Genomic DNA, 12500 nt, shown 5'->3' with positions numbered 1-12500 from the left:
CTGTGCTTGAGAAGCAATTTCCGGAAAAGATAATGTTGTGGAGAGAGTGCAGAGAGTTCTGTGTGTGTGTGTGTGTGTGTGTGTGTGTGTGTGTGTGTGTGTGTGCATCCTTGTCGTTAACAAGACTGACAAACTCAGAGGAGCACAAAGACTGAAGGAGGGCAGGGATTGGGGGCAATTGAGAGAGAAACAAAGATAAATTGCACGTGTCTACATTTCAAAGTGATTGTGTCGTTACATTACATTTATTGGCTTGATGACTGATGCCTAATGCGGGTCAGCGGAGGTGTGGAGTGAAAAACATTTTTAAAATGCTCTAGCATATTTTTACATCCCTAATGTTTCATTTGGTAAATATTAAAAGCTTCTTTCTCTGAGGTTTTCCTCTCCTGTCTTCAGGTTAGCGTGGTAAACAGTGCCACCCTGTGTCCTCAACACCTGACTACACCTCACCTGCCATGGTGAACGTTGTGCAGTGAATTTACTGCAAATACGTGTTGTCAGAGTGTAGATACTAAATATACTACATTTATTTTACATTTACACTTCATCTTTAAGGAGAAGCTGAGTAACTGCCACTTTCCCATAAGTGTGTCCTGATTCTAGTGTGTTCATGTTGGAAAAGAGACTAAATTAACTGCACTTAAAATTCAGAGTGTTGAGTGAATTGTATGTAATTAGTATGTACTGTGCAGCAGTGTGAAATCTGGACACGGCTCCCAGTGCAGATCTTTGTGTGAAGACTTTGTGACCTGGCACAGATGGAAAAGCACACAATGTAAATATTAAAATGAACCATAGTTTAAATTCCATCTGTTTGCTGCAGGTCAGGTCTGTCACACTGTCTGCTGTGAAACAGATCTACTGCTCTTAATCTGACTGGCTAATTATTTTAAGGATTGGTGGATACACTTAGACAAATGCAGCTGGTGTAAGAGTGAAGATATATTCTCGATGGAAGTGTGTAACAAATGTGATTCAGGCAGCGTCATGTGGTAATTGCAATTTATTTTTGGTAAATAAATACAAAACAGAGACATCTCGAACATGAAAATAACATTATTTGGACAGTTACGGTGTTCTCTACCTCTTCAGTTGCTGTTTACAAAATAAATTCAGACTGAAAAGTTTGACTGTAGGTAATCTGGAGCTATAATGAGCACCTTCTGCTATAACAGGCATTGTTAGGACGGCTTGGCGGGGGTCCTTTGAAGGCCTGCGGTTACACACAAGCACAAGTGTGTAATTACAGCAGCTACTTCTGACAGTTTAACTTAAGAAATTAACAGTTACGCTGCCGTACAGTGTGCTCATTATAAACATACACACGACTCCCAATAAGCACACACACACACACACGCTTACAGACACGCTTAATATAACCATAGCGATGTCTTCTTTATATAACCCATTGTGAACTCTCCTACTAACACAACCAGCCTGTAGTGTCCTCCTGAACTGAGCACAACCAAAGCCACTTGCTGTTGGAGTTCACACATTTATCCACGGCGCTACATTCCTGCAAAAACAGGCGACTACTCACGTTCCCACAAGACAGCTTCAGGTAGCTTCACAACATAATGATAATGTGGTAATATACTGTGTAAATAAACCTATAGACTGTACAAAACTATACAAAACTCAGAGGTCTCAGCTCTGTGTTACACACTGGTTTGTGCCATTGGTTTTCTAAAGTCAGTGTACGGAGGAGGAGGAGGAGGAGGAGGAGGAGGAGGAGGAAGGAGGACTGAAGCAGGAAATAACTGAACCGGACAGATGGATAAACAGTTGCATCAACAAATGATGCCGTATCTCTTATAAATTCATTTTAGCAGAGAAAAGAAGCAAATACATTAACACATTTAGTTACAGGTCATTTAAAGGTGCAGTGTGCAGGATTTAGTGCCACATAGCGGTGAAGTTGCACATTGCAACCAAATTAAAACTCTCCAACGCATGAAGGGAAAACTCTGGCTGCCAAATTCACATTAAAAGTCCATATTTAGATCAGTGTTTGGACTCTGTCACTGTAGGAATAATGGGCAACAAAAACACAACGATTCTAATCATTATTATAATTATTTTCAGGTGTTTAATCACAAATGTAAACATACTAATGAATATTGTATTCCATTCCTGCTAATAAATACTTTAAATCGTGCACACCGGACCTCTAAATAAAAAAAGAGGCATGAATATGTTGAAGGGGAAAATGAGACAAACTAACACGAACACACGGGAAGAGGCAGTGAGTCAAATGATAAATAAAACTTTCCAAATATTTCACAGCATGGACGTAAAAACCTACAGACACTGAGAAACACACACCTGAATAGTAAGTAGATATTTGGAAAGTTCATGGAAATCTAGTTCATTTCACGTCGTGGCCTCAAAAACAAACGGTGGCGTCACAAGCACAGCTCTAGTGTGTAGAAATCTCTCTTCTGTCACTTCACACAATATACAGACCCACACCCCCCCAAAACTAATAAGATACAACACAGTTACCTGAACACTGAACTGGTTCATCTGTGCTATCATTTACAAAAGTGCTTTCCTCTTCCACAGCGTCTCTTCAGTTAGTTTTGAGGACAGAAGAAAAAATCTGTACCATAATACTCGACGGTGCATTTCGATTAAATAAAGGTCTTTGTTATTCGTCCTTATTTCCCTCATTGTTTTGTCCTGAGTGTTACAAAAGGTCTTTTTGAGGACGCTCCACCAGCTTCAAACCCTCAGCTCCACTGAGTGTTTTCTCAAGTCATCACCGGCCAACACTCTTTAGAGTCACTGTCGGGTCTTTTGTGGAAAAGAGGACACAGTATTGCTTCAACAGCTCTGGCTTTGGCGAGTCTTTCATTGGTTCTTTTACACCTGAAAGTAAAAGGAGGCCATCTTGGAGGACAAGCAGGACAGAACAGGACAGGAGGACCATGATCTGTCTCCTATCGGTCCTCTGTGGATGACAGGTTCCAGTGATGCTCGCCAATGTGTGCAAAGTGTTTGTGCTGTTTGGCCTCCTGTCGATTAGTTGACCTTCAGACCTGGGTGGACTTGACTCGTCGGAGAGGATGTCGTCCTTCGGGGTGGGCGGGGCAGGGCGGGGGGCATTCGGAGGGCAGGTCTAGACTGCGCTGGTGAGGCATCGCCGTGAGGGGAGGAGCACATCGGGAGGGGTGGGGGACGGGATTGGCTGATGGTCATGTGATCTCAGAATACGGTAGCCCTGGAGCCTAACAGGCGGGAAAAAAGTGAAGAGAGAAGATTAGGAGAGGTAGAGATGGAAGAGAGGACGATAAAACACACTGAGGGAGCAGAGCAGATAAACTTTACTGGACTGAGACAGCGAGAGACGAGAAGACAAAATGATGACATCCAGACAAGAGACAGGGTTACACAACGGAGACATCACACAGGAAGAAGCATCGCGCAAACATCCAGATACATTGAGACAACCAAGGTTCTCAGTGAAGACAAAAGGAGTAAAAGATGCACATTTCAGAACAAGACTAAGACAGTTCATCCGAGGGTGTTAGCACGAGGCTGATGGTGTTTGCTGGATTTGTCTGTTTCCCGGTGTTCTCCTGGTGCTGGGCGTGGCTGACCTAGTTCTCCGACAACTCCCCCGTTGATCCTCACCTGCTCTGCCTCTACACCTGCATCTCATCATCTCATCAAGCCTCTTGCAGTATTTAACTCTGGTTCCCCCCTCGTACTGTTTGTCTGTTCTGTTCTCCAGCCCTGCCACGCTCAGCCTTTGTCTGTTTGCCAGCCTTCCCCATCCTGCCCTGAAAATCCTCCCTGGACCTCCTGTGTCTTATCTTGGGTTCAGTGTTCCGCCTTTAAGCTCTTATCTTAACAGATGGGAATGTCGTTAGTTTGGTCAGGAACCTGATGAGCTACCACCATGAGCAAGCAACGTCCTTCAGGAGGCCAAATCTCAGACAATCCTTCCAATAGTTGTTGAGATGTTTCCAGAACCAAATGTCAAACTCATGGGGGCGCTAGATGAGAAGTCTGTGGACCATGAATGTCCAGAACTCGGTCTGATGAATGTGTCAATGTGTCATCAAAAGAGACATTTCAGTCACAAACAAATACATCAGGGACGTTTTGCACAGACCACCGATTATCTCAGCTATTAAATGTCCTTCCAGAGTGACTGCCCCCGTCCCTTACCTGGAGGCCACTTAACTTTTCAAGTGGACTCTCCACGCGGGGCAGGCTGAGAAGAGGCAGCCCCATCGAGGGTTCTGGGCGCTGTGGAGGTGGAGGAGTTGGCATCGCAATCTGGGTTGGCTGGAAATTGTTGATCACACATGACACCTGATGGAGAGCAAAGGGGTAAAAGGAAAAAGAAGAGATTTGTTCCACTGCAGTACAGAGACGGATGATTTTCTGCTTGGTGAAATGCTCCGAGTGCCACGGGAACAGATACTGAAGAGGACACTTATATAGTGTGAGAGGGAGAGAGATAAAAGAACGACGGAGGAAAGAATGAAATATGGGAGGAGGCTGGAGAAAAAGCTTCGGGATGAACCATAGCGAGAACTTTGATCTTTAAAGTTAACACCGACCCTGGAAGTTTTTTTCCAGAAAATTGATTCAGGCCAAAAGTTCAAGAGCAAAGACACCAGTGTGTGTGTGTGTGTGTGTGTGTGTGTGTGTGTGTGTGTGCTTGCCTTAATCATCAGTCCATCCTCCCACATTCAGTCCATGCACCCACATCACGCCAACACTGCTCTCTCTTTCAATCCTTCCCTTCTTCATCACATCCTGTCCTGCAGTTACGGCCTACGTATCTGGTGAAATGTTGAGTTGAGGCCTGAACTTTTACTACTACTATTTAAAAATATATATATTATGTCACAGAAACTACATGGACTAACTGCACGTTGGTTCAGAAATCTCAGAACGAGCTCTGCAGGTCACTGTAGTCCAGACGTTTCCAAACTTTTCAGCCAGCGACCCATAAAAACAGTTCCATATATCATAGCGTGCTAAATGTCTGCATATCGATTTCTTACGTAATCACTGTATGATGCAGAATAAATCATTGATCGCATGAAAATGCATCACAGACTATGAGTTCTTACTGCAGCTGATTGATGAGGTGTGTGTATAGTTGAGTATTTTAACACACACTTCACTGCTGTAGTGTTTTATTACTGTTGGTGCAGCATCATGTGTGTAGCCATGAAGCTTTATAACTCACTATGATGCATTAGATGTGATTCTTATAGAAAGTGTTACCATAATCCCTATTAACTATGGACTGTAAATAATCAAAATAAAGTCTATTTCCTTGGACTACAAAGGCAAAAGGACACATTTTGTTTGTAGATAATAAAAGGGCAGCGTGCAGGATTTAAGGTTTTATATAACAGATTCTGTGGCATTGATTGAGGGCTTTAAAAGCGTATAATGAAGACGTCCAAGCAGTTACAGTTTGGCTGCTTCTGTAAGGCTGGATCCTTTCCTCCTGTCCTCCCTCCTCTCAGTTTATCACTATCTCCTCGTCCTCCATCCTTTTTTTTGGTCCCTGATATTCCATCTTCTTCTACCCTCCCTCCCTCCCTCCTCACCAGGAAGGCAGCGATGGCTCCTCCGGTGACAAACCCAGCCAGGACATCATTCCAGTGGTTTCTGTGTTCGGTCACCCTCATCACCCCGACCAGCACAGCCAGAGACAGCAGCACTAGGCACAGGGTGGGCTTGGTCAGACGGGTCCCTTTGGTCCGGAACACCAGCGTCACGTACATCTGGAAGACAAATGATTCTGAAAATAACAATAAATCAAAAATAACACGGCGTGCTGGACCAGGTGTCGACTCCACAGGTCTCCAGTCAGCCAGCTGAGATAATTCAAACAGTGCTGCAGTTGAGTAATAGGCTGAACAGCGTGAACGAGCCACAAGAGGCCGCCCTCTGCAGTGATTTCATCTGAAGGGTTTGATGGGGAACACAAAGAAAGCACCGTGAAAACACTTCATGATCGGTTTAATGCTTCCAAAAAATGACAGGAACACGGCGCTGTAATTAAAAACAGAACAATTATGTTTTGTCAAGCAGTAATTAAATCATTTCTAAATGTTTCTGCTTATGTAACACATCAGGGGAGCGTGTTGTACATGCAGACACGTTTTACCCAAATAAAAGAGGTCAGTGTTGTTTGTGTATTATATAATATATATACTTACAGAGCGCCTTTCTAGTCAGCTCAAGGTGCCCTGACGCTACACATCACATCCGTCCATTCATACACTGACAGCACTGGCAGCCATGCAAGATCTAACTGCTGATCAGGAGGAGGATGCACACAGCCTGCAGGAGCAGTCTGAGGTTTGCCCAAGGACACTTCCAAAAACATGCGGACCGGAAGACCTCCTGTGGCTCTGGGGGTAGAGCTGGGGTGTCCACGAATCAGAAGATGACGTGATTATGAGTCCACGCATCCAAAATATACACTCATAATTCTCTCATTACATAAACTAGCCAATTGTGGTCAGTCAGAAGAAAACACTTCATTTTTAATAACTTAGCTTTATGTCTGATAAATTAATCGTTTACTAATTTAGCTTTAGAGATCAGTTATTAGTAAGACAAACTTTTAGGCTGCCAGGTTGTGTGTCTATAAAGTATCAGTAAATGATTAAACCTTTAATAACCGCCTTGATTATGACTTATAAACCTGTGTTCTATGATTGTCTCGTGGTACCATCATAACACCCTGACCTCCTGTCGTCCTCACCACTGTGTAGATGGCTGAATAAAAGCTGAGCGCTGCGTCTTTGGAGGGGAAAGATTTCCGGGCGGACGTGATCAGGTACGGGTTTCCTGTGCAGGCTCGGCGGTCTGTGATGTACTGCAGCGGAGACTGGCAGCCCAGAGCGGTGTAGTTTGGTCTGCAGGCGGACAGGAAATGAGGCGTCTGGTTTCCTGTCACCACTTGACCTGCGTTGGCAAAGATGGTGGTCGTGAAGAGGCCGAAGGAGTAAACACCTGGAAGACAAAGTGTGAGTCTTTAAACGGAGACGCTGGCTGTGATCAGCGTGGGAGTGAAAGGCCAGAGAAGACACAGCCTTTGCTTTTATGTATCATATCTACAGTTCATCACTTCAAAAGACTCGCAGCTTAGATAATTACAGAGATGGTGAAAGAGATCACAAAGCAGGACATGAAGGGCAAGCAGTCCACGGGAGACCTAAACTAAGGACGAGGGCTCTTTCTGGCCTCATGGCTGTCTTAATGAGCCCTGGTCCCAGAGCAGAGCAGCTCTATTTAGTCAAATCTTAAGAACCTCTAAATCAGGACTGACCCAGAAAACGTACGATCCTGCGGAGCAGAGGGTTGAAGTAACAGCAGTCAGCGGTGACTATGGTCTTCTCCTGAGCTCCCTCGGTCTTCACAAAGAAACTGGTCACTTCCCCGATCAGAATCTGGGACAGAAAGAAGAAAGAAGCACAGTCAGGATTGATCATCTTCTGAATACTGTCAGTTAAAATTATTCATGAGTGTTCCTCCCTCAGCCTTGCAGAGATGACATTCTTCCCGTTTGGCTGATTTCATGCTGCTTTACTGAATCCCAACATTAACACCTCCCATTCACTCGCTCTCGTCAGTGGGAGTTTGTTGACCTCAGTGTCTCATAGATCTTCTATCTCTTCATTTCTCTTTCTACCGCAGCTGCATTAAAACTGCGACTGTACTTTGATTAATAATGTCATGCAGGTTAATAACCTTAAAAGTGAGGATTGGGGTTTTGCCAGATGACATGAATCAAAGATATCGGAGACTACTTTCATGAAATATTTGAAATGTGTTAGCTAATGTTTTACCCCGCCCTGATCACACCTCCATAAAACCTCCATAAAACCTCCATTACTTTGACTATTAAAGCCGTAACACCCATTAACAGAGCGCACACGCCGAGCCTCTGGCAGCTGTTTTAGTTTGAAGGATTTAAGACAAATCAGCAGGACGTTGATCTCGTTTGACAGGGAGATGAATTGACTAAACGCCATGTAACACATTCCTGGACACCGTAGTGAACCTGTCTGATCAGGGGACCCCTGCTGACAGAAGCACGGATAGATGTAGGTTACATACTCATACAATATGCATGGCCCAGAGCCAAGAGCGTGGGATGAAGCTAATGCAGCAAAGCTCAGTGTGCTCAGTGTGACAGATGAAAAGGCTGAGGTTTACGCTGACGTTACAGACCGAGCTGTGTGTCAACATAAATTATGTCTTTGACATGACCTGCGTGCTGCAAAGCTAAAGAGGATCTGAGATCTTTAATACATGGTTTGAAGATATGATGGCTGTGTGGTTGTTTTTGCAGTTCCATGCTCACATCAAGCTTTTGCATAAAGTCCTTGCACACCAGAAAGACCAAAAACCAAAAACATCAAATACATCACTGCTTCTCTTGTCTGAGGGATGGTGGGAGAAATAAGTAAACAAAGCTTCTCATACGTTGACCACTGGTTCTTCATAAACCATGTAAGATCAGAGTCATCTCCTCTTCTCTCAGACCCGCTTGAATATTCTCCTCACCAGGCTGATTTCTGCAGAGTGTTTGTGTGTAGGGTCAGCCGTAAATCATCCCCGGAGCTGGTGGAGATTCGGTATACTTTCCTGCAGGCACTTTGGCAGACCTGGTGGGCGCCAAAGATTAGACAGCTGGATTATAATGCAGCACGCTTTCACCTCGAGGCTGCTCCAAAATCACATCACCTCGTTGCCTGTGATGAAAATGACTCCATACTCCCACCATGGCACAACTGAGAGCTTTAAAAAATAACCAGTATCAGGTTTGAGTGTATGTTCATGTTACCCTGTGTTCATTATGGATGTGATCAGCTGAACAGTGTCTCCGTCATTCGTACGTCTGTTCTCACTCTATGTAACTTTGGGCTCCGGGTCGGGAGAAGTACGTAACGCTTTACGGCACTAAGTCACACAGCACCAACTGGTCCTACCCACTCAGAGTCACTCGTATCATCGTATCATTTCAGGTCAGTCTTCGTCTCCTGCACAGAGTGAGGTGACATGTGTCAGACCCAGAGTTTGGGTCCAAACTATAAACAACAAAAACCCACGAACACACACACACACACACACACTTCATCGTCATATAACAATACATTTGTCATATCTATTTTTCCAGCATTGCAAGACAAGCTTGTAACATAACTACAATCTTTTTATCAGTGTTGGCGAGGAGAGAGCTCAGCTCTGTGGAATCATGTCCGTACTCTGCATGGATGTCGTTTGTGTGAGGGCACAAGAGCAAATGTTCCTCACTTCGTATGCCCATTTTACAATGACATACACGTAGGTGTGGGGGTGTGTGGCTCCACCTTCTCATTTCTACACGCAGCCTATGGGAGACAACCAGAACCGTGTGAAAGTCACTATCAACTGTTACTCAATGTGTGGGGCAGTGTTGGAATAAACGGGGTGGATGGACATGTCCATCACATCTGCACGATCTCTCTTATGTGGTCTTAGTCATCCATTAACTCCTTTAGTTATGAATCCATGACCTTGTTTCCTTTCTTGTCATTTCAAGAACAAACCATCAGGGGTCATCTTGGATACCCTGCCGCTGCATCACCTTAGTCCAGAATCTGGCCTGTTGTCTGATTAAGACTTGCACTGCAGGGAGCCCTGCCTCCACCAGGCAAATGAGGTTTGGTGTGGTAGACCTCACACAGCACGCAGTGAAACGAGACAGTGTTTCTCCAAGGACTATGGTGCTACATAGAACATAGAACATAGTGCAGACAGGACTACAACTGGGATGTGTGCGTGTACATGGCATGGCTGCATATGAATATATACAGTATAGTTATCTCAGGTGTGTACAGTACAGAGGTAGATATTGGATTAAACAAATGAGTAGCAGCAGGTAAAAAAGGTGCAATGTGCAAGTTTACATTATTAACTGGAGCCAGCCTCAAGTGGACGTTTAAGGAACTGCAGTTTTTGGTACTTCTGCTTTGGCACTTCTTTAAAACTCTGGTCTGAAAGAACTGTTACAGTCCTGTGAAGTGAGTGTGGGGGAGAAGAAGAAGAGGAAGAAGAAGAGGAGTGGAGGAGCTGATGATAGTCAGCGAGCAGCCAAAGGGGCAGACGGCATAAGAGACTTGTAAACGGTGTTGTTGGCAATTAATCACTATGAAACTGAGATTACAGATTAAAGAAAAGAGGTTGATTGCAGCATAATTAAAACTATGAAAGGCTCATCTGAAATGTGGCAAAGTGGCTTCGACAGCTGTCTGTGCAATGTGGCCAAAACACAGTGTTTTACAGCAACCCGGGGGAGTGTGCCACTTTAGGTGTGTGTGTGTGTGTGTGCATCGCATCGCTGACGTTAAAGGAGTTTCAGAGATGCCACAAACATAACCTCAAAGAGGAAGACGTCTCTGCAGGGTGGCAGGGTGTGTAAGCAGCACGTCTGCTGCAGCCACAAACCGGATTTCTATATTTGTTTATTTAAAGCTGCACAATTAGCTGATGCCATGGCAATGCATCCACACCTACACCTACACCTACACCTACACCTACACCAGATAAATACACACCGCAGCACAAAACACTCTGTGAACAACACATACATTTATCCATATTAAAGCGGAGTGAAAAGATCAAATCTGAATCTGTTCACACTCTCATCAACTGAACAGCTTCGTCCTGATTTCAGCGAAATACTAATCTGCCAACGCCTGCTTCATTCTCTGACAATAAATCTTCAACAAGTGGTCCACGACCCCTAGAGAGTCCTCAGACTTACTGCAGGGGGGCCAAAGATCATGCAATCATGTGACGTCACACTACACGCTGGCTTACATGTGACTGCAGGCCGATTCTGATATATTTAAATTAAAAACAAACTAATTAAACTGTTAAACTATTAAACTGGTTAATGTCTACATGTTAATTCAACCTGCTGACACAAACAATAATACTTATTAAGCACCAGAAAACAGCAGTGACTGAAAATCTGTACTTCTGTTCATAAAAACTACTCAGAGTATCAGTTACTTTCAACATCTCTCTGATAAAGCTAAGATAAAATGTCTGAAGGGATCAAATTTAAAAAATGCAGATGAAAGGTGAGAATATGATTCAGATTCTGTGAAGTAGATCACATGTTGCTGACAACACGAACTCTTTAGAAAGATGGTGTACAAGGACCCGGCCGCCCTCTTCTCTGTACTTTGCTTGTCAGGTTGCAGAAACATTTCCTCAGCAGTCGACTTTCATACTTTTCATGCCGCATTTTCACGGAGCCTGACTTCCTTGATGATTCCTTGGAGGGAAACATGGAAATTCAGAGAGCCTGCAGGGCGTGTAGCAGCAGACAGGTTTGTGATGTGCACATCTGCACGTTTGTTAATAATATAGGAGCTTGAGGTGTTGAAACGTTCATTTGAGGGTTTACATTTGAATGAATTATTCATTTCTGGAGTCACTCATCACTTTAATGTATCGTGTAGAGTAACTGGACAGTGGATGGTCTTGTTACTTTGTCCCTGACGTCTGCTCTGTCTCCATTAGGCTGTCCACTCCTCTATCATCCACTCAGTTACTTTTTTCTGCTCCTTCAAAGCTGATGTGTTCACACTGATGTCCGGTGGTGATGGACTCCCACTGAGTTTCATGCTACATTTCTCCCACAGCCATGTATTCAAAAGTATCTCGTGTCAATACTAATCCCTTTTGACACTGATGCTCCCTGCTGCTTCTCTGAGCATTCGCTTAGCCTTTGCTCTCAATAAAAGGTTTGTAATAAAATGAAATGTATCGATAGCGCCGGGCATTGAAACGACCTTGGCTCTATCCAGCAGCTTCCAACTCGTATGTCTCTGTGAAGTAATCAATAGAATCAAGAATACACAAAAGCTACAATGTCTTGGCCTTTTGCGAAATGCTAGTGCAGATCTTTGTGATGTCTGAAACATTTTTTCATCAACAGACTGGACAGGAAGTTTCTTTGTTCTGGACCTGCTACTGAAAGTTTTCTACTAACCACGAAACCACTGCAGCGACCACGGCGCACACTGAAGGGGGCGCTCCCCAGACCCTGTGGAGTTTGAACCATTGCTCGATTTTTGATGCCTGTGCTCTCTAAACGTGCACCAATCCTTATCAATATATAAAGAATGAATGAAATGATTTTGTGTTTTAGCGTCTTTCAGCTCATTGTTTTGGTTTCCTGCTCTCAGCAGTGAAAATCCACAACACAGCAAACAACAGACAAAGTTAGCGATTAGCTGGTGAACACGGTGAAGCGTTTAATTAATCAAAGAAAGAAAGATGGCGCCGGTGTGTGTACCTGGCCACCTGCTGCTCCTACAGTATCTTGTGTTTTTAGTGTTCTCAACCCTTGTCATTACACAGATCAAGTCTCTGCTGGTGTACGATCGCCAGTTCCTTTTAGATGGCTGCCTGTGCACTTTAGAGTCCATTTTAAGATTCTTTTATTTGTT

The 12500-nt window shown here is 44.0% G+C and overlaps 1 protein-coding gene across 2 annotated transcripts in view; it reads right to left on the bottom strand.

Moving 5' to 3' along the window:
• Positions 1-2185: 2185 nt before the first annotated feature.
• The window catches only part of LOC104926689 (phospholipid phosphatase-related protein type 5), a 52061-nt gene continuing 41746 nt past the window's right edge, over positions 2186-12500 (bottom strand). Inside the window, exons 4-8 of one of the 2 annotated variants that reach the window (XM_027283688.1) lie at positions 7319-7439; positions 6752-7002; positions 5586-5762; positions 4196-4326; positions 2186-3233 (exon numbers count right to left, since the gene is read on the bottom strand). In XM_027283688.1, the coding sequence (XP_027139489.1) occupies positions 3125-3233; positions 4196-4326; positions 5586-5762; positions 6752-7002; positions 7319-7439 (789 nt within the window). In that variant the 3' untranslated portion in view covers positions 2186-3124. Of the gene's footprint in view, positions 3234-4179; positions 4327-5585; positions 5763-6751; positions 7003-7318; positions 7440-12500 lie in introns of both variants that reach the window. The other variant, XM_027283689.1, reaches the window with a different exon arrangement.

The sequence above is a fragment of the Larimichthys crocea genome, chromosome X, assembly GCF_000972845.2.
Source record: "Larimichthys crocea isolate SSNF chromosome X, L_crocea_2.0, whole genome shotgun sequence".
Classification (NCBI taxonomy): Eukaryota; Metazoa; Chordata; class Actinopteri; family Sciaenidae; genus Larimichthys; species Larimichthys crocea.
The sequence above is the reverse complement of the archived record's forward strand: the minus strand, read 5'-3'. Positions and strand labels throughout refer to the sequence as shown.